The sequence below is a fragment of the Balaenoptera musculus genome, chromosome 13 (genome assembly GCF_009873245.2).
Source record: "Balaenoptera musculus isolate JJ_BM4_2016_0621 chromosome 13, mBalMus1.pri.v3, whole genome shotgun sequence".
Lineage (NCBI taxonomy): Eukaryota > Metazoa > Chordata > Mammalia > Artiodactyla > Balaenopteridae > Balaenoptera > Balaenoptera musculus.
Genome location: NC_045797.1, coordinates 31,422,840 through 31,448,347, shown reverse-complemented (window position 1 = coordinate 31,448,347; position 25,508 = coordinate 31,422,840). Strand labels below are relative to the sequence as shown.

The 25,508-nt window shown below is 36.5% G+C and overlaps 1 protein-coding gene across 1 annotated transcript in view; it reads left to right on the top strand.

Moving 5' to 3' along the window:
* The window catches only part of ANTXR1 (ANTXR cell adhesion molecule 1), a 241,307-nt gene that overhangs the window by 23,649 nt on the left and 192,150 nt on the right, over positions 1–25,508 (top strand). The window contains exons 2-3 of the mRNA XM_036873557.1: positions 1,612–1,683; positions 6,076–6,147. Of these exons, the coding sequence (XP_036729452.1) occupies positions 1,612–1,683; positions 6,076–6,147 (144 nt within the window). The remainder of the gene's footprint in view (positions 1–1,611; positions 1,684–6,075; positions 6,148–25,508) is intronic.

Below are 25,508 nucleotides of genomic sequence, written 5' to 3'. Positions count from 1 at the left end.
TTCACTGTATAGAGAGACCTCACATACATCGAAGTGTGGGCTCTCCATTTTACTCCATTCCTTCTACTGTTCTATATCATGCCCATAGGGCCACTATATGTGATAGGGCAAACTTTCCAACTTTGTTCTTTTTCATTATTGCCTTGATTACTTTTAGAACTGTAATCTTCATTTCATTTTTGGAGTCAGTTTTTGAGTTTAACAAAACCTCCTTTCAGAATTTTTCCTAGAATTGAAGTTATAGATTAACTTGAGGAACGTGAGATATCCTTATGATACGGAATCTTTCAGTGCATGACCGTAACATATTGTATCACTTCTGCTCAGATCAGCCAGACATATCATTTCTGGATATGGAGCAGAAGAAAATAAATTTTCCTCATAGAGATGGAATACACTCAATCAGAATGAGAATTCCTAAAGATATTGCATCATGAAAAGGAAGGCCTAAAACCTACTTTGCCCAAATTCATCTTAAATTTCTATAAAATAGTCTGAAACAAAGACAAAATAATAATAACTCTCTAGAAGTTAAAATTAAGATAAATGAGTGCATAAAAAATAAAAGTAATCTGAAAACAGTGGAAAATGTTTGCAGTACAAAATGTCAGAGTCAAAGGAGCAAACTCTAACCTCAAGAACTATTAGAATGACAGGCAGAAATGCAAGGCTCAGCTGAAATAGATCCTTAAGTGAAAGGAAAGAACATCAAAGCTACAGAAGAGTGGGTTAGAATAGAAAAACTTACTATGAAGTCAATGCAACAGATTGAAGTACGAGCACTATGAAAAATACTTAGAAGCTGAACTGAAGCAGTCGTAAGTCATATCAGTGAAACAGAAGTCAACCTTGGGAAATAAAGAAGCCCCCTTCCAAATCTAAAATGCTATGATCCCATCTGTCTTAGAGAAAGTTTCCCTCTTTTTTCAGTAAAGTTTCCCCCTTTTTATTAAAGAAAGGCTGTATCATTTTTCTTCTTTTATTTATTAGTATGACTAGTTGCATTAGATATCCTTAAATGTTGAACTATCAATACATTCCTGAAATAAATACCAGTTAATTAATTAGTATTCTTTTGGATTCCTGCTGGATTCATTTTGATAATATTTTATTTACAGATTTTTGAATCTGTATTTACCAATGAATTTGGACTCTTCTTTTTTGAGGAGGGGGATTTGTTTATCTTTGTCTATTTGGGCATCTAGTTTGTGCTAATTTCATTTAAATGAATTGGAATCATTTTTCTTCTCTCATCAGAGCAATAATTTTAAGAGCACAAAAATAACTGTTTCTTAAAGATTTGAAACTAACCTGTGAATCTGGTTGGGCCCAGGGTTTTTTGTTTTGTTTTGTTTTGTTTTGTTTTTAGCGTATGAGTGTGTGGAATGGGGTGGGAAGGAGTAGGAGGTGGAGTGAAGGGAGTTCTTTACCAAAATTTCTCAGAATTCTAACATTAAGTCTAAGCATCCTTTTAAATAATTTACAAAGTTATGGAAATTTCAGATAATGAGCCCAGTTAGAGGATAGGTCAAAAGTTAAATAATAGACTATATGACACAAGGTAAAGACAAATGAACACCTGATTAAGTCACATCTGTTTTATTTTCCTAGATCAGGAAGTGTGCTGCACCACTGGAATGAAATCTATTACTTCGTGGAACAGTTGGCTCATAAATTCATCAGGTGAGAAACATAATGAGTAGTTCTCTGTCATGAGTAAAACCAGCCTGTTTGCTATTCTACTAATTACTAACCACTTTGGGGATGCTTTTTGACAAAGGTAGACTCTCAGATCTTATAACAGAGACTTGACTTTGTTTTCATCTTTGCCACATGTTAGAATAAATTTTGGCTTCGTGTTTTCAAGAAGACCCTGATTTGGTTATAAGACCAACATTTTAATTTTCTCCCTCTCTTGTCAAATAATATCCTTCTATAAGGATCGTTAGCATTTTCTTTCACGGTGCATCATGCTGGGGCAATTGGCTCATTCTGGCTGGACCCGTGTGTAGAGGCTGTAGGGTGTAAGGTAACCAACTCATCCCAGTTTGCCCAGGACTTTCTCGGTTTTAGCACTGAAAGTTTCACATCTTGGGAACTCTCCTCAGTCCTGGGCAAACTTCCATGGTTGGCCAGCCTGGCTATATGCCTTATCAGGTAGAATCCTCTGAGCATTCTTGACACCACTTTCCAAGGAAGGACAATGCAGTTTTGAACATTGTCACTATACACATTGCAGGGGCCTTGGAGGTCCTACTTTCCAGTAAGTATAGACACCCACTAGTAAAAGAAAGGAGGTCATTTCACCCTCCTTGCGTGCAACCTCCAAAGGACAACACAACTGTGATAGCATTAACGGATCTGCTTGAAGCCAGTTGTCAAGGTCTTTGGTGAAATTGTTCTGATCATTGTAAATTTGAAAGCAGCTCCAACCCTGCTTGATGGCCTCTGTAGAGTCTTCCAGCTGATGTGAGTAACCATATACTTCCTCTTTGAATATGTTGTTTTTCTTTTTTAATCTCAGAAGACAAGTTGTCCTCTGAGACCAGGGTAATGACAAATGTGTTCCCTGCAAATTCACTTACTGGTCTCAACATGTACCCACCTGCTTGATTGGAGGGAGAGGGTTAAGAAGTGTCCTCTCCGTTATGCCAAAAATTGGAAACTACAGCAGGAAGCATCTACACCCAGATGAAGGGAGAAAACAGAGGCTGGGAGGAGACAGGCGGGAAAAGTAGAGGAAAAGAAGAGAAACAAATACATGGATGGTATTAAAAGCAAAGTTAAGAGAATTGTACAAGCTTAGAATTGAAAGGAACAACTTCCCAAGCTATCTTCCGAGGCATTCACTAACCCCCAACTTGAATAGCTCTGGTGAGAAACTGCTGCCTTTTGAGGCAAACAACCCAATAGTTGGATAATTCCAGTTTCCATAAGAGTCTTTTTTGTCATTGACCCATACGTCCTTTCCTACACTCTCATCCATCTGGAGTGATATAAAACAAATCTGCCTCCAGTCACTTGAGAGTATCTGCTATGTCTCTCTTTCCTCTAATGGTTTTCTGTTCCCTCTAAAGCAGAGGAGTCTCCTGGAAAAGGCTTTGAAGTTAGGCAGATGTGGATTTGCATCCAAGCTCCATTGGGCAACCATAGCAATTTACTTACCTTGGTTGAACCCTAGTTTGCATGTGAAAATTATACGAGAAAACGTGTGCAAAGCAACTAGCCCAACACCTGGCTAAGTGTGCAAAGCAACTAGCCCAGCACCTGGCTAAGAGTGAGCACGCGACACTTCTCTTCCCCAGTTCCTTCAGAAACTCCAGACACTTTGCTATTTTAGATTCAAAGATGTTAGAGGTAGGAGTTGGGGGAACTAAGAGAGCACTTAATCCAGTCCTCTTCATTTTATAGACAAAGAAACTGAGGACCAGAGTAGTTGACATGGCTTAATCTAGACCACGAGGCACTTTCCTTTAATTGTTTCCTCTGGCCCTCTTTGGCTATGGACCCTCCTCAAAGTGTGGCACCAAGACACTACTGCCACGCAAACTCCAAGAGGAGGGTCTGTCTTTTGTTGCCTGCTTCAGCCCCAGGGCCTATAGTAGTGCCTGACACATGATACCTGCTCAATCAGTAATATAACTTTTCACCATTTTCTTGAAGCCCCCAACCTGAACCTCACACCCATCACTCTCAGCAAAGAACTTCACCTCCTATTTCACCAAGAGCCCAGAGAACAGCAAGCAAAGGATTACCTCCTATTCCAATCCTCCTCTTAAAAGATGGATGCATGCCCTTCCCATCGTCTCTGAGATTCAAGTATCCCTCCTATTTAAAGCCTGTCCTTCCATTTTAGTCCATTTTATCCCATTGTCTCCAATATCCCCCAGGTCTTTGTTTCTCTCTTGTATTTTTCTCTACCTTTCCTCTGGCTCCATTTCCACTATCAATAGACATAACCTCATCTGAAAAAAAAACAATGAATTTCCTGATCATGTCTTCCTATAGATGCTACCTTAAGTCTTTACCAGTTTCTCACTCAAATATCTTTAAAGACTCACCATCTCCATATCCTTACTTCTCATTCATTCCTTAACCCACTCCCATCAGGCCTTCATCCCCACCCTCGACCTGCTTGCTCTCACCAAATTCCCTAAGTGATGCCCTAGAGGACAAATCCATTGACAGCCATGCAGTCCTTGTTCTGCTGGATAGAGGAGCTTCATTGGATTCAGATTTATCTCTCCTTAAAATTCTCTCCTCCACTGGCTTCTGGCTCTCCTTTCATCCCCTGCCTGGAGCCAGGCCTTTAAATGTTGGTGTTGGTTCTGGTTTGGCTCCCTTCCCTTCTCCCTGCTGATACTCTGAACAATTTTACTCACATCAGTATGCTGAGAACTCCCAAATTATGTCTCCAGCCCAGATTCATATACCAATTACCCCTTGGAGACCTACATTTCCCGCATTTCAAATTCATTCTTTCCAGGGCTTAACTCTATATAAGGGAGGCAGTATAACATAGTGGTTAAGAGCCCAAGTTCTAGAATCAGAATGCTTGGTTTTAAGCCCTAGGTCTACCACTCTCCCACTGTGTGACTTTGGGAAAATTATTTTATCTTTCAGGGTCTCAATTTCCTTTCGTGGAAAATAGGAATAATAATAGTAATGATCTCATAAAGTTGTTACAAGTTTAATGAAATAATACAGGCAAATCACTTACAGTAGTGCTTGGCACATAGTAAGTACTTGATAAGGTTGGCCATTATTATATTATCATGATAATTATGATTTTTATTATCATTTCTGATGTGGTGTCCTCCTGGCCCAGCACTAGTGAGGTAGTAAAAGGCAGCATGGTGCCATGGATAGAGAACCCAGGTCTTTTTCAAAAGGCCAATTTCAATTCACCAGGTGTTGCTTGGGCTCCTACCAAGTATTACACACCACGCTAAAGGGTTTCCGAAGATGCATCAGACACACGGTAATGGATGTAGACTTTATCTTGGATGCATTAGGAGCCATTGGAGGTTTGATAGCAGATGAGTGACAAGATCTGATTTATATTTTAGGAAAATAATCCTGGAAGCAGTGTGAGGAATGAACTGGAGCAAGGAATGATGATAGGCAAGGTCCCCAGCTGGGAAACAATGACTATTGTCAGGAAAAGGGGGAAGGTTTGGGGAGACATTTTAGGAAGTGGGAAATATAAGATTTGGGGCCAGGTCAGGTATGGGAGGTTACTGCATCATGAAGAAATAGGTTGATGCTATGAAGGGTGAACCATCTGGCTACTTAGAGAGAGTCCCAAAGGATGGCATTCCAGTGGTGAATCCACCGTAGTCTGACAGTCTATCTTGCAGACCGAAAAACATGTTTATCCTCAGCTGAGAGTTGATCTATCTCTCAGAGTGTGGATTTCACATCGGCAAAGCTCCCAAGTACCGCCATATAAAAACCATGCCGATGTATTCATTAATCATGAGAAGTTTAACTACCAAATAGAATAGGTAGTCTTGTGGCCCATCAGCACATGCTTTCCTTATAGGGTAACCTCCTTGGGAAGCCAAATAGAAATTAAAGGTTGATGGTGATTCTACTTTCAGAGTAAAATGAACTGTATAATCTTAATGGCTAATGGCATCAAGCTGCCATTGCCTGAGACACCCTGTTCAGTAGAGGATACACCAGACTACAGTGGAAACACTATCAAATGTTGTCTGTTGGGATCTTGATTTGTATAAACAGCATGCAAACCAGTCTTCTAGGGGCACACTTCAGACAGAGCAGAGGAAAGTGATGAATCTTAGCTTTCTTACTTGTGACCCACACTCACTGAGTGGTGGTCAAATCAGAAGCAGCCTCCAGGAGGACAAAGTGGGTCTTCTCTTTGGTCCACAGCTTCAAGTCAGCTGCTGGCTGACTACTTGCAACACCAGCTGTGAAGGTGCCCTTTGGGTTGAAGGTTGGCAGCTCTGGCGGCCATAATATAAAGAGAAGAAGAGGGGGGAAGCCTGGAAGGGAATGGCATTCCACAGTCTCTCTTTCTGTCCTAATAGAATTGCTTTTCCTTTCCAGTCCACAGCTAAGAATGTCCTTTATTGTCTTCTCTACTCAAGGAACAACCCTAATGAAGCTAACAGAAGACAGGTAAGGATGTTCCCCATCCCTATCATTACAAAACCCATCTTTTCTTGAGTAGTTCTGATATTTGTGCCCCACTGCCAGCTTTGACCTGGCAGTGATTTTAATTGAATAGTTCTCTCTTTTGACTTATGCCTTGAACTTTGCGCATTGACCCATCTGTTAATTTACTCTGCGATGACTTTGATAGAATTTCCTTATGTCAGTGAAATTTTATAAATGACTAAATCACATTAAGGTAAATCTTACCTTTCATTGGTGACTCAGTCTGCTAACTTGGAGCAAAATGTTAGCAAACCAAATTCTTGAGGGAATATATTTTCTTTTATTTAAATTAGATTTTATTTTGTGGATTAAGTGTTCAGAGATATAATAAGTGTGCTATGAGAGAAGTAAGAACTTGAACTATTATCATCCATAATGACTAAGGCAGCGAATAGAAAGGGAGGGTTTATGGCATGGCACTACAAAATTAAAAGAAATTTGAATCAGGTATGGGAAAATGTTGTTGACAGAAAAGGATTAGTTAGACCTAGCTTAACAAAAACATTAGTTGGGGTTTTACCACTTGCAGATGAAAATTAGCAGTAACAGAGACACATCATTTATTCACAGCTAGGATGGTATATTGGAGATGACACTTTTCCTGAGTTAATGACGCTTTGTCCACTTTTTAAAAAGTGGTATGGTCCACATGAGAGAGGTCCCAGGGCGGGGCACACGTGGGACTATTGGCCAACTTATGTGGACATGATGGGGAAAAGAAGGGAAGAATGGCAAGTACAGGGAGGGCAGGAAGACTTTATTCTGTGCGATTCTTCTAGAAAGGAGAATAGGGCTAACAGGATGGAGTAAGGTTTTCTGGAATTGGCACTCACACAGCACATCTGAGCTAGTCCCCATTTTTCTCCATGTCTTTGTTCCCCATCTGTAACAAAAAGAGCACTTAACGTATGGAAGTTTTCAAGTCCTGTTACTCCTTCAACAGTATCTATTATATGCACGCGTGCCATTTGAGATGCACTGAAACCCCATTTTAAAAACAAGGGTTTCTTATTCCTTATTAACAGAAGGAGAAACTGAGACCTTGTCATGTTCCTAAGGATACCAAGCAGAATCCACTCAAGATGCAGGTTGCACATTCTTTCCACTCCACCTGCTGTTAAACAGACACTCATGAAGCCCAAGAAGCCTGTGTGACTTCCCTTCAGTATTGGCCAAGGATTTTTTTTTAAGATCCTCTATACACACATTTATTTGCTACTGAAAATTGAAACAGAACATCAAAAATTTCTTTTACAATTCAACACGCTGTTCTAACAATACTCTGGCCAAGACACCCAACCGTTTTCTTTACATTCCTTCCACACAAGTTAATTTGTTTCAAATTCTTGATATTGGGTTTCTTCTTACAGTGGACTTAAGGCTCATAAAACAGGCAATACCTGAGACCTATTAGCGCTTCTTTGTGTCAAATCAAAGTGGAACTAAAGTATATTCAAGTCATCCAAATGCAAGCTACATAGATTCCTTATAAGTTACCTGTATTAAGGTAGAAAAGAGATGCAAGAAAAAAGACATCACAGAACTTATAATACAGGTTATCAAAATATTGGTACACAGTCTTTTCCAAGCTGCTTCATAATGATCCTAAAATTACGAGCAAGAAAAATTTGTACAAGAATAAGGTTTATGGCCCATCCAACTGTGTGTCATAATTTCTGTGATATTTATTGTCGTAATTTTCTCATAATTATCCTCATAAGGATCTCTATGAAACAGGCAATAACAACAGCTATATCTAAATCTTTTCACTCTTGATCGAGTCTCAACATCCTTCTACCGTGGTTCTCTTTGAGAGTCAGACAGAGGAAGTCTGACTATTTTTAATATACTGAATCATCCTTTCCATCCTTTCTCTCCGAGCAGTTAACAATGTCCTCACCCCTCTCCTATAAGGTCAAGGATTTTAAGAAGCTCTGAGACAATGTCTCTAGCCTATGGACTACATGCAAGACTCCTAATCTCTCAGTCTTTATATATGATAATATCTCAGTCATAATTTGCAGAGATGTCTTTTCTTCGGAGAAAACTCCTCTCTCACCCATTCTTCACATCCTCCTACAACCCAAGGCTGCCTAGTGCTGCTTCATGCTGATTCCACTCACTCTGCGCCTAAGAGTTTGGCAAGAGACCAAGTTCACACATCCCCTTTGGATATTTTGTGTGCTACTGCTCGCAGCCTCTGGGGAGTTGGAGAGGTGGAGGGAAGTCACAGATTTATAAACGCTAGTAGAACATCGAGTCTTTCAGACTCATTTTGGTTATGCTAGTTCAAATTAGTCATCTGAATCCTACTTTGAATCTAGTTTTTTGTACCTTAACTTCACTGCTCCTAGTATCCCATGCCAAGGAGAAGACTGGGATTGGAATCTCTACTTTGCTGGAAGCAGCATTTAATAATTAAGGGATGAATATGCATCAAACAACAGCCAGAAATACCTTGCTAAAGGCTGAATGGTTTGGGATTAGCAGATGCAAACTATGATATATAGAATGGATAAACAACAAGGTCCTACTGTATAGCACAGGGAACTATGTTCAATATCCTGTGATAAACCATAATGGAAAAGAATGTGTATATATATGTGTGTGTGTGTGTGTGTGTGTGTGTGTGTGTGTGTGTATGTGTGTGTGTGTATAAGGCTGAATGAGTTTCATTTGGTGACTGCTTGGCCTAATCTGTGGGTCAGCTGGCAAAGCATGACCATGGTTCACTGACCCATCCCCAACCTTGTCAGCTTGTGGAAAGACGCAGGCAAACCAGCTCTCTCTAAAATAGTTTCTCATGAGATTGGTGTAAAGAATTAGACTTTCAGAACTTCCAACCTGCTACTGTTTCTGAAATATATGACTTTCAGTGGTTTAGTTGGTCACAGGAATTTTTATATTGTTTTCTATGTCTCATTTGATCTTCCTAATATCCCTATAAGGCAGTAAAAGATGCATTATTTTACCTATGTAGTAACTGAGGACACTTACAGAATTTTTAAAATCTTGTTCAAAAACAAGACATGAATTAGCAGAGACTCTCAGTTCAACAAGAGCAAAAGATTTGGGGTATATCAAAAGTACATTTGCATTCAGTTCTCTGGATCAGATCCACACAGGGGAAACCATGGGAAGGTTGAAGAAACAGAATGGAAAATAATTATGTTGTGTTGAGATGTAGTAGAGGAATTACAATTAGACTAATGATACCTCTGCCATTTGTGTCTTTTATCTGCTAAGCACTTTACATAGCATTTATTTATTCCCATATAACCATTATTACTTCAATTTCTAATGTGGTCTTTGTGGTCATTTGATTTATTGTTTCATATGTAAAGTGTCATTTTTCACTAACTGCTGTCAAGATTTTTTTCTCTATCTTTAGTTCTCAGCAGTTTGATTATGATGTGTCTAGCACACTTTTTCTTTTTTTCTGTTTGTTTTTTGAGTTTATCCTCTTTTGGCTTTCCTCAGCTTCTTGAATCTAGAAATTTATGTCTTTCACCAAATTGTGTGGATCTGTGGCCGTTACTTTTCAAATAATTTTTTCTGCCCTGATCATTTTCCCCTCTCCTTCTGAGACCCCAGTGACACACATGTTAGACCTTTTGATGTTATTCCACATGCCCCTGAAGTTCTGTTCAATTTTTTTTTTGCAATTTTCTTTCTGTTCTTTATACCAGATCGTTTCTATTGTTCTGTCTTCATGTTAACTGACTCTTTTCCTCTGTCATCTCCATTCTGCTGTTTAGCTCATCTACTGAATTTCTTATTACAGATATTGTGTTTTTCAGTCCTAAAATATCTACTTGGTTCTTTTTAAAATTTTTATTTCTCTGCTGAGAACTTCTATCTTTCCATTTAATTCAAGTGTGTTACCTTTACCTCATGGATTATAGTTATTATAACTCCTATTATATAATAACTTCAGTTATTATAACTGAAAATTCCAATAGCTCAGGATTGGCATCTTAATTGTCTGCTCTCCTGAGAATGGTTCACATTTTCTAGGTGATTTGTATGTCAAGCAATTTTAGATTATATTCTAAAAGTTTTTAATATCATGTTGTTGAGAATCTGAGTCGTATTCAAATCCTATAGAGAATATTGATTTGTTTGTTTGTTTGCTTTAGTAGGCAATCAACCTGACTAGGTTCAGATCACAGGTTCTATCTTGTCTTCTGTGGTTTTGATTTGGGTTCAGTTTTCAAAGTCTTTGCTAAGCTGCTTTGGGTGTCTCCTGCACGTATGCAGTTCAGAGATGAGCCTGGGAGTTATACAGCTTCATACACAGAAGTAGAGGGATCACCTTCACGAGCTCTCTCCTCTCCAGGATTCCCCACACACTGATTTTCTCAATGAGGCCCCTGCCCTCCAAGTCTTCTAGCAAGAAAAATGGGGTGTCTCTTGGAGTCTTGGTCACCACATTGCTGCGTGCAGTTCTGTACTGAGGCCACCCCTGGGGCAAAGTCAGGAGTCATAAGAGAGAAATAGAAATGGGATTTCCTCCGCATTCTTTGAACCACAGGGGCTGCTTTTCCCAAAGGCCAGAAATATAGTGGCTTTCTTAGCTTTTAGGACGACATCCCAGGCTACTGCCATGTGACTGAGGCCCACCCTCAGATTAAAGCCATGAGAGAAATGAAGAAAAAAAATTTGGAATTCATCCTTGTATGGGTTATTTCTCCAGGTTTTAACTCTCCAATCCACCTGCATTTTTTGCTTTTCAGAGTTTCATTGTGTTTGCTTTTATCATTTTGTCCAGACTTTTTATTACAATCCACAGAAGAGATAGCCTATAGCAAGCCTGCTATTACTTCAGTTCTACAGATAAGGACACTGAGATTCAGAGAGCTTAGATAACTTGCTAAGATCAAAGAATAAAAACGGCAGAACTGGTATTCTGATTCTGGATTCTGGATTCAGTCCAACTCATGGGCTTTGCATCATATCATGTTGCTCTTTCAAGATTTCTTAGCTTCAACAATTTGCAAAATGATTGACAAATTGTAACAAGTATTTTAGGTTTCCTCATTAGCATAATAAAGGATTAATGTTAATTTAAGTACTAACAGAATAAATTATTTTAGTGTTAACTACTGCACATGATTCCCTAAAAACTCCTTGGATAGTCTTTTTCCTGATCTTAATCGAAATACGTCAAATGTTTCATCATTTGGAAATGAGATCATGTCAAGGAAGTCCAACTCTTCCTTTAAAAGAAAACAGGAATAGATATTCAGTTTAATTAAATGCATTTCTGGTATCTATTGAAGTCATATTTTTCCTTTGACCTACTAATACAGAGAAATGCATTACAAAAGATATTTTAATATTGGGCCATATGCATATCTGGTTACACTTGGTTGTGATATATTACTATTTTGATATAGAACTGAATCCTGTTTTCTGTATTTTATTCAGAAATTTAACATCAGTATTCATAATTGTGATTGAGCTGCTATTGTCCTTTTTTGACTACCTTTACTTACAGTATTTTTTATAATTTTTTTCTTACATTTAGTTTATTACTTCTAGAATTAATCCGATGTAAGGTATGAAGCCAAGATCCATCTTTTTTCTCCAAGTGTTTAGGCAGTTTTTCCAACACCATTTACTGGATAATCCTTTACTACCAATTTGAAAAGTTAAACTTTTTCATATACTTGTGTCCATTGCTGGCTTTTCTATTCTGATGCACTGTATTTCTATCTGTTCTTATGCCACTACCACATTATTTTAATCAGTTTTAACATCTGGAAGACAAGTCCTTCCTCACTTCTAATCCTGTGTGAAAATCTCCTGGTCTTTAGTGGGTCTTTTTCCCTACCACATGCATTTTAAATAATTTTTTTAATGTTCCAAAATATTCCTGGGGTTTTCACTTGAATTGTATGAAAAGTACAGAATAACCTTAACAAAATGGCATTACATTGTTACTATATTGATTCTCTTATTTAAGGATATATCACTTCCCTTTTACATCCCCCAATGAGGTTTTGATATTTTCTTCAGCTCAGTCTCATACAGTGTTCACTAAGTTTATTCCTAGACATTTTAAAGTTGTGCTTCCATTGTGAATGAATTTTTTTTCTGTTGTATTTTCTAAACTATTGTTCACTATAAAGCAATTAACCTATAATTTGGGATCCATGGGCTTTTATTGAATTCCATAAAATTATTTTTAAAAATTTGCAAACCAGGGAGCTTGTAATTTGCAACAGAACAGGCCTATGCCCCCTGAACAGTTAAGACATACTGGCTTGGGGGAAATTATTGCTTTGTAGATTTATTTCTTATCCCATCATTTTAATGAAACATTATATTAATTCTAATATTTTTCTAGTTAATTTTGGAGTGGTTTTCTAGTAAGATGTTTATATTATTTATAATTAATGATAACTTCTGTCCTCTTTTCTAATATTTATATCTTTTATACCTTCTCAGGTATCTTGGGTTGCTTGTTTTTTTGATATTGAGTTATATGAGCTGTTGGTATATTTTGCATATTAACCCCTTGTCAGTAGCATCGTTTGCAAATATTTTCTTCCATTCCTTAGGTTTTCTTTTCAGTTTGTTGATGGTTTCCTTTGGTGTGCAAAAACTTTTAAGTTTGATTAGGTTCCATTTGTTTATTTTTGGTTTTATTTAATCTACCTTGGGAGACTGATCATAGAAAACATTGGTACGATTTATGTCTGAGAATGTTTTGCCTATGTTCTCTTCTAGGAGTTTAATGGTGTTATGTTAATTAGGTCTTTAAACCATTTTGAGTTTATTTTTGTATATGGTGTGTCTTCTTGGGTATCTTATTACATTGGTTAAAATTTTCAAACTTTAATGGACTTGTGTTTCACAATTATGTACTTTATTGGACATTGACTTCATAGAGTTTTTTATCTACTATATTAAGGAATGATTCTTCAACTGCAAGTTTATTAAAACATTTTTATCTGAAATGTTAGTTTCATTAAATGCCCTTTTGTCATAAAAAGATAATTATATCGTTCTTTTATTTCCTTTGCCCTGTCTATGTGAAAATTTCAAATCAAAAAATTTCCTGATGTGAAACTAACCTTAAATTCCTGAAATAAATTTTATTCATCATGGTTTGCTCTTTTATTATATTTCTGGATTTGATTTAATATAAACCTAAATATATCACTTATTAATATTTAATATTAAGAATATTCAAGAGTTTCATTTTATACTATCTTTGTCAGGCTTGCAAAAAGGATTGCACAAATTTAGAAAAATGAATTGGCAATCTTTTCATGTGCTATGGAATATCTAAAGTAATACAGAAAGTGTAAGTTTGTTCAAGGTTTAATACATATCAGAGGAAAGCTAACTAAGCCTAAACCATTATTAAAGAAGTTATTTGACAATTATCTCAAAATCTTACATGACTATTGTTATAATCGTATTTTCTACCTTGAGAAGTGGTAGAAATTACCAGTGTGTTGATATTTTAATTTTATAACATACCTTTTTAATTTTCAAAATCTCTTCTGTGTCTGTGGTTATATCCCTTTTCCAACATTCATGTAAAGTATTTTTGTCTCTTATTGCCCCATTCAAATTACTCAATGGGTTCTCTCTTAGATTTATTCATCAGTTTTCTTTTGTATAATTGTTTTGTTTTATGATATAGTACTTTATTCTTTTGCTATTATTAATTCCTTCCTTTGGCTTATCTTTTATTTCATCTCTTTTTATGAATTGAAGTTCATTATATTTTATTATTTCTCGTTTAATAAAGAAGCTATTATGAATATAAATTATACTCTAAATTTCATCCTTATTGAATCTCATATGCTCCAACATGTACTGTTCTCATTATTGTTAATTTCTAAATAGTTTATATTTATAATTTTAGATTTGATATTAAATTATTTATAAAATATTTTACAATTTCCACATGATTTTTGTTTTTTTATATTTTTCTCAATGTCTAGAGTCATTGCATTTTTTCAGAAAATATGGTTTATATAATTTCTACTTTTTAAATTTATTAATTTTTGTTGGTGGCCTAATATAGGAATAAATTTTACTTATCATTCATGGATGTTAGAAAATATGTATACATTGATGAATAAAAAGTTTTATATAAGAATATATTGATTAAATTTATTTAATTTTATTTAATTTATTAAATTTATTAAATATTTTATATTTTATATTTTTGTTTACTCTGTCTGAAGACAGAGAGATATTTTCAAACTTTCCACCATGACTGAATTTTCAGTACATTGCCTTATCATTTATACTGTATTATTTAGCTCACATGTGTTTTTATTATGGAATATATTTCTAATCAATGTAAAGTAAACTTTATCATCTTTAATGCTTTTTAAGTCCTTTGTCCAAAAATATTATAAACTTAAAATTTTTTTGTATTTTCTTACAACATCTTTGCCCACCCATTTAGCTTTTACCCTTGCTTGATATTTTAATATTCCACCATTGATTTGAAAAGTATAATTTGAAAGAGTATAATTTAATTCTTATTCTAGTAACAGTTCCCAATGGATGCTTGTCTTTATAATGGCAAGAATTAAATAATATTTATTTTTCTCCTTGCTCAATTTATTTAGAAATATTTGCATTATGTTTCATAAGTGTATACACATACACACACATATACATATTTCCTTTCCAGTATTTGAAGTATTTTTTTAATTTATTTTTTAAATTTCTCAGTTAGCTGAGTCTTTTTTCAGGTAAAATTTTTCTGAGGGGTATGTGAATATTAAGCTTTCTAAGTCCCAACTTATTTGAGAATTGTTGTTATTCACCTTCAGGTAAATATTTTAATTGAACTTTAATTATAAAGTTCTTATATCCTGACTATCTTTTCCCCTAAATTTACTAGAGACAGTGATACAATGTCAACTTGCATGTATTCTGTTCTATATCGCATATAGAAAAAGGAGAGATTCCAATTTAGTACATTTCTCCTTTGTTTTCCCCTCTTGAATGCTTGTAAAAAAATTTTTTCTTTGTCTTTGGAATTTAAAAAAAAAGTCAAGAGAGTATATTTTGGCACAAGGCCATCCGTTAATTTTGTATAATACTTTGTATAGGACTTGAGCCATTCCATCTGACAAGTTAATAAACTTCTTCGGCTTAGGATTTTTTTTTTCTATTATTTCTTTTATTATTACTTTTCTTCTGTCTGTTCATTGGGTTCTTGAATCTACCCAAAATCTCTTTTATACTCTATTATAAGTACAATTTTTTAATGTCTACCATTTTTCTTTGAGTTCTTGGAGAATGTTTCATTCTGGTTCAGTCATTCACCAATTTAAGTTGTTTTGTTTTTGTCTTTGCAGCATTCACCTTACTGTTCACTGTTTCCATTGCATTTTTTTTAAATTGTGGTAAAATATACATACCATAAAGCTTAACAGTTTAACCATTTTTAAGCATACAATGTGGTGGCAGTAAGTTGTGCAACCATCACCACTATCCATCTCCAGGACTTTTCCATCATCCCAAAGTGAAACTCTCCCCTGTCCCTGGCAACCTCTATTCTACCATCTATCTATATCATTTTGCCTGTTCTAGGTACTTCATATAAGTGGAATCATATAATTGTTGTCCTTTTGTCTGGCTTATTTCACTTAACATGTCTTCAAGGTCCATCCATGTTGTAGCATGTATCAGAATTTCATTCATTTTTAAGGCCAGAATAATATTCCATTGTATGTATATACCGCATTTTGCTTATCCATTTATCTGTCAATGTATGGTTGAGTTGTTTCCATCTTTTGGCTGTTGTGAATAATGCTGCCATGAACATTAGCGTGTAAATATCTGTTCAAGTCCCTGGTTTCAATTCTTTGGGGCATACGCTAGAAGTGGAACTGATGGATTATATAGTAATTCTGTGTTTAATTTTTTGAGGAACCATCATACAGTTTTCCACAGTGGCTGCACCATTTTACAGTCCTACCAACAATGCATAGGGATTCCAATTTCTCCACATCCTTATTGATACTTATGATTTTCTGTTTTTTTTAAATTGAGGTAACATTGGTTTATAACATTATATAAGTTTCATGTGTACAACATATATTTCTACTTCTGTGTACACTACAGCATGCTCACCACTAAAAATTTAGTTTCTATGTATCACCATAGTTGACCCTCTACCCATTTCACACTGCCCCCCAACACCTTCCCCTCTGATAACTACTCTGTTCTCTGTATCTACGTGTTTGTTTTTGTTTGGTTTGGTGTATTCACTTATTTTGGTTTTCTGTTTGGCTTTCGGATTCCACATATGAGTGAAATCATGCAGTATTTGTCTTTCCCCATCTGACTTATGTCACTTAACGTAATACCCTCAAGGTCCATCCATGTTGTTGCAAATGGCAGGATTTCATCTGTTTATGGCTGAGTAGTATTCCACTGTGTGTGTGTGTCCATTCACCCATTGACAGGCACTTAGGTTGTTTCCATTTATTGGCTATTATAAATAATGCTATGATGAATATAGGGGTGCATATGTCTTTCCTAATTAGTGTTTTCATATTCTTCAGATAAATACCCAGAAGTCAAATAGCTGGATCATATGGTAGTTCTATTCTTAATTTTTTGAGGAAACTTCATACTGTTTTTCATTAGAGGCTGCACCAATTTACATTCCCATCAACAGTGTATGAGGGTTCCCTTTTCTCTGCCTCCTTTCCAACACTTTTTATCTCTCACCTTTTTGATAATAGCCATTCTAACAGGCATGAGGTAATATTTCATTATGGTTTTCATTTGCAGTTCCCTGATAATTAGTGATGTTGAACATCTCTTTATGTGCCTGTTAGCTATCTGTATGTCTTCTTTGGAAAAATGTCTATTCAGGTCCTCTGCCCATTTTGAAATTGGGTTGTTTGTTTTTTTTGTTGTTGAGTTGTATGAGTTCTTTATATATTTTGGATAATAACCCCTTATCAGATATGAAGCTTTTTAGTTTGATGTCGTCCCATTTGTCGATTTTTGTTTTTGTTTCCTTTGCCTGCAGATACATGCTCAGAAAGATGTTGCTAAGACCAATGGCAAAGAGCATACTGCCTGTGTTTTCTTCTAGGAGTTTTATGGTTTCAGGTCTTACATTCAAGTTTTTAATCCATTTAATCTGTTGGGTTTTTTTTTTTCCTTTATAACAGCCATCCCAATGGGTATGATATAGTATCTCACTATAGTTTTAATTTGTATTTCCCTAATGATTACTGATGTTGAGCATCTTTTCATGTGCTTATTGGCACATTTGTATATCTTCTTTGGAGAAATGTCTATTCAAGACGTTTGTCCATTTCTTAGTTGGGTTTTTTAAATTGTTATTAAGTTCTAAGAGTTCTTTACATATTCTGGATATTAATCCCTTATTAAATATATGATTTACAAATATTTTCTCCCATTCTGTGGGTTACCTTTTCACCCTGTTGATAGTGTCTTTTAATGCACAAAATTGTTTAATTTTGATGAATCCAAGTTATCTATTTTTTTTCTTCTGTTGCCTTGCACTTTTGGCTTTATATTTCAAGAAATCATTGTCAAATCCAATGTCATAAAACTTTTCCCCGTTGTTTTTTCTAAGAGTTTTATAGTTTTAGCTCTTACATTTAGGTCCTTGATCCATCTTGAATTAATTTTTGTTTATGGTTTGAAATAAGGGTCTAATTTCATTATATTGAAAATGGATATCCAATTTTCCCAGCACCATTTGTTGAAAACACTGTTTTTGTCCCCATTAAATGGTTGGCACCCTTGTTGAAAATCACTTGACCATATATGCAAAGTTTTATTTCTGGGCCCTCTATTCTATTCCTTTGGTCTATACATCTGCCCTTATGCTACTACCTTACTGTTTTGATTACTGTGGCTTTGTAGCAAGTTTTGAAATCAGAAAGTGTGAATCTCCCAACTTTTGTTCTTTTTCAAGATTGTTTTGGCTATTTAGATTCCCTTGAGATTCCATATGAATTTTAGAATAAGTTTTTCTGTTTCTGTCATTGGAATTTTGACAGAGATTGCATTGAATCTGTAGATCATTTTGGGAAGTACTGTCATCTTAACAATATTAATTCTTCTGATCCATGAACATAGGCTGTCTTTCCATTTATTTATGCTTTCATTAATTTCTTTCATCAATGTTTTATAGTTTTTAGTGCCATTGCATTTTTTAACTGATAAATAATATCTTTCAACCCAATGAATATTTTTCTGATCCTGAATTTTTCCTTGTGTTTGTGGGAGGCATACCCTGTTATTGTGTTAGAGATGATATATCTTTATCATGAATATGAATTAGAATTGTTTTATGTGTTCTCCTGTTTCTTATATGAGTTTGCTTCAAAGGGGAAATTTTCTCAACTTTCTTAAATTGGTCCTTTCTTTCCATCTTATGAGAATTTTCCTTAATAGAGTGACTCAAAAGAGGAACAACTAGGTTTTTCAGGACTGGGATTTGGGATGAGTTCTGTCAGAGGTCATGTAAATTTTTGTTGAAAATGTGAAGATCACAGGAAAAGAAGATGGGAAAATTTATATGTAGTGTAATTTTTTCTTGAAAAAGGTAGAGACCTAGTAGTGTATCCAAGGTAAGGAGGAAGCTTATGCCAAAGGAAAATGGTGAGTTGTAGATGTTAGATCACTGTGTTAAGAACCTATCCTGCCACCACCCACAGGCTTTTCTCCTCAGGTCACAGAATTCCAGGCTGGTAGGTCCTTCTCTCATCCTGATCTCAGCAGCTCTACATCTTGCAGGAACTCTTCCAAGTGTCTGGCATATGTATGGCACCCTTACCAATTTTCTGGCAATGAAAAACATTTGCCCCTGTCATAATTGTTTAGCTGTTTCTACAGCATTTTTGAAAGAAAAGGGGAGGTTAAAAAGTGTAGACCCAGCTCACTACTCTTAACTGGAAGTCTCACCTTTCTTCTAAACTTTGCAAGATGAAAAAAACAAAGAATAACAAAACAACTATGGGTCAAAGAATTAATATGTCTTATCCAACCCACTGGCCTCACTTCACTGCTAAGAAAATCATTCTCAGAGAGATTGAATTATTTGCCTAAATTCATATAAGTAATCAATGAGAGTAGAATTTTTTTTAACTCACAAAATTAAAATTTTTAAATCCAGTGAGTTTTTTTCTACTACATTACACAGCTTACCCAATTCACTGTATTTGTATGCATGCTGCTGTCTTTTGTTTCTTACCTGTGGAATAATTAAATGGTAGCAACCACTATATATATGTGCAAATGCATAAATACATACGCATTTGTGTGTGTGTATATATATATATATATATATATATATATGTGTAATGTATACTCTTTTATTAATGGTTTATTATGTACCAATAACCTAGAATACTTTTTTCAACTATAAGAAGAGAAAATGATAATACCTACCTTGTAAGGTTGTTATGGGAATTATATTATTTATTATGTTTTATGTAGATGGGGATACTGAGTCAGAGAAGGCTCAAAGCCTCCTTGCCATAAAAGTGAAGGAACCTGGATTTGAGCCTGGGAACCATGGCCCCAATGCCCACACTCCTAATCACTGTGCTATAGGGTTTCCCACAATTTTACTACTATATACACTTTTAAATTAAAAACAAACCTAAGCATACACAACTCACCACCCCAAACCCTCTAACTTCTTCCAGAAAGCAATTCCCTGAAAGCACGTGCCCTCTGCACATTTTTTCTTTGTTGCCTTTTAATGACGTCAGCTTGGAAATACTCCTCGCAAAAAGGTACAGAGGTAGGATCAGTATTTTGCAGATGGGGTTAAGAGGTTAAGCATCTTGCTTACTGGTTTTAAGGAGTTGAAGTAAAAGCCAAGAATGCTTGGCTCAAACTGCTGAGTGGAAACCAAGAGACCACACTTCTCTATCCCTCTCAGTCAGCCTTTGGTTTGGTTTGAAGAGTGTGGTTTTGCCATCAGTATCACAGGGGAAAATGACATATTTTGAACACATCACTTGATTCCTGGAGAAGAATGAATACAGGCTGTCATTACCAAGAGACATAGTTCTAAAAGCTTTTTCTAAATTTAAAAATAACAAGAGAGAAAAAGAGTCTTCAGATACTTTGTGCTTGAAAGCCTCTGGATTCATTCCATTTTAAAGTACTATTCATTCAGGTACAAGAAGATTTGATGGCAAAATTAGGAGAAACGGAGGGGAGCATTTATTTATTCTCTTGTCCTGTTGATGGAGAGAGAATATCATGGGGTCTGAGTCCATGAGAAAGGTCCTTACCTCTCTGTGTCTCTGTTTCTTCATCTGTAAAATAAATAATAATGATCAGCCCTACCTCGTAGAACTATTGGAAGGATTAGCAATGCCAGGCACATAGTAAATGGTGTTGTTACACTTGTGGTTGTTAGGGTCTTAACAAAGAGCTGAGGAATCACCCTCACTCCTCCTGGACACACCCCACTCAAATCATCGCAGCATAGCCAAGAATAATTCAAAGAGTGAGTCCCCAGCTCTCCGTGCCTCACACCCTTCTCTGAAGTTTTTAACCGTTGGCCAGTCTATCCCTGTATAGAGGAGCATGGGTAGAAAACACTGCTGTAGCATGAAGTCAGGTAAAAAGTTATTGTTTCCTTTGCCTAATGGTTCTAGCAAGACTTCCTCCAGACAGGAGCACACAGGCAATGTCTCTAGAGGAAGTTTGTCTAAGGGCTTCTCATACTGCATTTCAATGATGGTAAAAAGAACCCACCTTGAAGCAATTCAGCGGGTCTGGGAACAGACTGAGATGTGTGAGAGTAGAGTGGTCCAGTGTTTCTCACACTCTCCCTCTGGAGGACCCCTGTTAGTAGAAGAAAGTACCCTGGGGCATAGCCCTGGGGTCCTAGGGTAGAGTTTGAAATGGCTCATCAAAAGCAAGATATTTCTTCAACATCCTTTCATCTTAAAAATGATGATCTTATTTACAAAGCAGAAATAGAGACACAAACGTAGAGAACAAAGGTAAGGATACCAAGGGGGAAAAAGGGGGGTGGGATGAATTGGGAGATTGGGATTGACATATATACACTATTGATACTATGTATAAAATAGATAACTAATGAGAACCTACTGTATAGCACAGGGAACTCTACTCAGTGCTCTGTAGTGACCTAAATGGGAAGGAAATCCAAAAAAGAGGGGATATATGTATACGTATAGCTGATTCACTTTGCTGTACAGTAGAAACTAACATTGTAAAGCAATTATACTCCAATAAAAAATTTTTTTTTATATTACTGAGTAATACAAAAAAAATTCATGTGCATTTGTATTCTATTCTATAATACACCAATGCTTGATTTTATATGAAAATCATGTGGAGTCCTTTCTCAAATTTTGGAGTACAATTTATGCCCCAGGGAAAAAAAAATTATATATATACATATACACACACACATCTTCTGTGTCTTTGTGTCCAGTACATTGTCCTATACCAAGTTTGGATGCCACAGATGTAGTAGAGACAACACAGACTTTGTACCTGGACCAGCCTGGGTTCTAATCTGGGCTCCACCAGCATGTGCATGTTCTTCACTTCTATGAATCTGTTTTTTCAAATGTATAATGAAGATGATAAACATCATATGGTGTTGTTGAGAAGCTTCATGAACTAATACGTGGAAAGAGCCTAGCAGAAACCCTGGCACATCATAGATACTCAGGAAATGTTACTTCCCTTCCTCACCTACTATGCTTCATGTGGCACATACATATATAAAGGATAAAATCTGACAGAGCAACATCCAGAAACATTCTTGTCTGGATGAAGCCAGCAAGGCAAACTTCAGAAATAGTGGAGTCAAATGATGGTAGAGTTCTCATATTCAAAGCTACATAGCCACAACCAACAAATTTTCTGTGGCCTAACCAAAAAAAACCACCACTATTGGTCAATATCAGGCCTGTCCATCACCTCCTAGCCTCTTGGCCTCCAGCGTGGGGACTTGAGCCTTAGATTTAGTGCTGCCTTTGATAAGCTCGAAATGGCTCCTCATGGACTGCAGTTCAGCCTTTGCTACTCACTCTCAACTATTTTTTAAATTATTAAATATTCTAAGTATAACAAAAGCATACCAAAAAAAGGATAGTAAACACTCATTATCCACCACCAAGCTTATGAAATAAAATGTTACAGGTATTGACCCCCCCTCCCTTTCTCTTTCCTTACCAGAGGTATTACTGTCCTGAATGTGGGATTTATCATTTTAATGACTGTTGTATATTTTTACATACCCATGAATAATATATTGTTTCATATTCAACTTTATAATAAATTATCATATTGCATGTATTTTTCTTGAACTTACTTTTTACACTTAACATGATTTTTTGAAACTTTCTCTATGTAGATACATGTAGCTACACTTGGTTCATTGTAACTAATGTATACTTTCTGTTGCATTGCATTTTATTGTGATAATGTACCACCATGTACTAATCTATTCTCTTATTAATGGACAGTTAGTTTCTAACCTTTTGCTGTTACAAACAAAGTTGCAATGAACATTCTTGTACCTGTCTCCGAGACAGGTGGGAAGCAAGATTTCTCTTCTATAGCGATATATAACTAGGGATTGAATTGCTAGGTCTTTGGTATGTGAATATGTAACTTAACCAGGCATGATTTAATTGTTCTCCAAAGGGGCTGCACCAATTTACAACCCAATTAGCGATTTATAAGAGTTTTCATTTACCCAAATCCTACCAACATCTTGTATGATCCCCCAACTTTCCTCAAATAGATGCACACACATTTGACTTGTGGGTTGGATTATCTGGTGTGGACCTAGTATACTCCTACCTACCCCCACCTCCAGCCCAATATTGCTCCAAAGTGTGATAAGGAAGTCCTATCTTTGGAGAGAAGTGTAGCCTTTTCCAGCCTGACCAAAATAGCAGACTCTTGTCTATCATCTACCCTAGGGCTGTCTGCTTCAGTTTCCATCTGAGAAGGTGACCCTGGACTCATTCTCTGTTGCACAGGATTGGTAGAGTGCCACTCTATCCTATGCCCTTCCAAACACTCCTTGTGGTCAGCAGTACTAAGCTCAAGTATATCAACCTGACCATTTTAGATGCCACCAGCACCAGGTGAGACCTAGTCCCTAGTGAACTAAGAGGAGCATGGACCTAAAAGTTCTCATGGGATAAAGATATATATTTGCACAACCCTGACTATGGAGCCTACTTTCTTTCCACCGTTCCCATCTCCTACAAAGTATGACTCAACTTGGGGAAAGTGTTAGTGATGGGAAAGGTCTTACAGGGATTTGTTTCAAAAGAAGTGGTACCATAGGAAACTGCATGGTGAAAACCACTGCACAAATGAGTAACCAACCAAAATAGAGCTGTGTACAGAGGAGTTTGTTTGTACAAATTCATCACATTGCCCTGTGATTAATCCATTTTTCCTGTCCTTTATGCCAGCTTAGGACAGCTTGGGAATTTGGAAATTCCTTGATGGGCTCCTCTACGTGAACTTTGGTTACTGGTCTGCACTTGACCCTGTGTCACATTGTGGACTACTGCTGTCTGCCAAATGTGGCTTCTCCAGTTCCCAGCAGATTCCCAGGTTCTGTTTCTGTTTCAACCATTGGTCCCCACGTAAAATCAGATGCAGGACTCTGAGCTGGAAGGAAGCTGGTAGATCTTATAGTTCCACACCTTCACTTTACATTTGAGAAATCAAAGGTTGACATGTGTCGGAAGTGGCAGAACTATGATTCAATCCCAAGTCTATCTTCCTCCAAAATCCACACTCTTGTGAATGGCACTGAAGCCATGGGAAGAATGAGATTGCCTTGTAAGACAGTGTAGGTGTAAGAATAAGGGGATCTGGGTTCTGGGGCACTCCAATCTTTAGAGTTCTAGAAGAGAAGGAAAAGCCTACACAGAAATATGAGAAAGAACAACTGATGAGGGAGATGGAGAGAGGATGCTGTGATAGGAGTCAAGAGAAGAAAGCATTTTAAATTGAGAGGGAGATTAACTGTGTCTGATGCTGTAAGAGGAAGCCAGAGAAGTAACCACTGGATTGGGAATGTGGAGGTCATTGGGGACCTTCACAAAGCCCGTTTCAGCAGAACTGTTGAGACAAAAGTCACTGCAAAATAGGTTAAAAAGTGAGGACTTTCAATTTTCAATTGAGGAATAATGACATTTTTAGCCCTTTTGCTTGCAAAAAGCACCCAAAATCAGGAGAAGGTAAAACAAAACCACAAATTTGAGGAAATTAAGAAATATTTAACCATAAGAACACCATAGATGAGGACAGAAAGAATACAGGGAGTGGCAAGTGATGTAAGCAGTCAGATGTAATCCTGAAGAAGAGATACTGAAGAGGAACTAGCCTTGTAGCCTTGCAGAATCTTGGAAAGCTCAAAACCTGGAACTGTCAGATATTGCAGAAGGCAAGGAAGGGTTACAGGGTGAAGACTGGACTATGTTTAAAAGTTTATCTAAGGATCTTTTCAACCTTCAGAACTACTCACCTCCACTACAATTTGAAAATTACCCCTTTTCCAGCTCCACCAGAAAAGAGAAGTATATTCTCTGGCAAAATTAAACAAGAATGGTTTCCTGGACGGACACCAGGCATGGGAGATTATGGAGATGTGCATAACAAATGTTGCTACTTCCAACCCTCCCCCTTGTCAATTCCAGAACTAACACAAAGGAAAGAGTTTGAAAACTAATTCTCTGTAGAAATAAGTATTTCAGAGGGGGAAAAATGCTCATACATTGATATTTGAGGGTCCTCAATGAAAAAATCCTGTTGACAAAAACTGATCATCCACCAACTGGCATACCCCACCATGCACACAGAGCTTCCAACAAGTCTTAGTCTCGCTCATCCACTATGAACAGATGTATAGTCAAAGATCACTTCACATTTGAAATCTTTACCAGGAAAAATTAGGAAGTGAGTACTCTTTCAAGAAGTTGTGTTTTGAAGAGAAATGCATTGAATTGGTCAATAGCTAGAGGGAGATGTGGGGTCACAAAAGATTTATTTTGTTAAGATGAAAGATACTAGAGTATATTTATATGCTGATAATCATCTCCAGTATTTTTCTTCCTGACTTGAAACAAATGTGTAGTCACAAATATTTAGAAAAAAGCCTTTGCAGTATGTCTGCTTCTAGTTAGGATGTAGAGGCATATGAAAAACCTTCATTTCCATGGTCAACCATAAAAGTCCAGACAAAATAAAATTCATATGTTCTTCTGGGGCTAGCAGACACACAGGAAGCACTGATGAACTGAATTAGAGAGAAA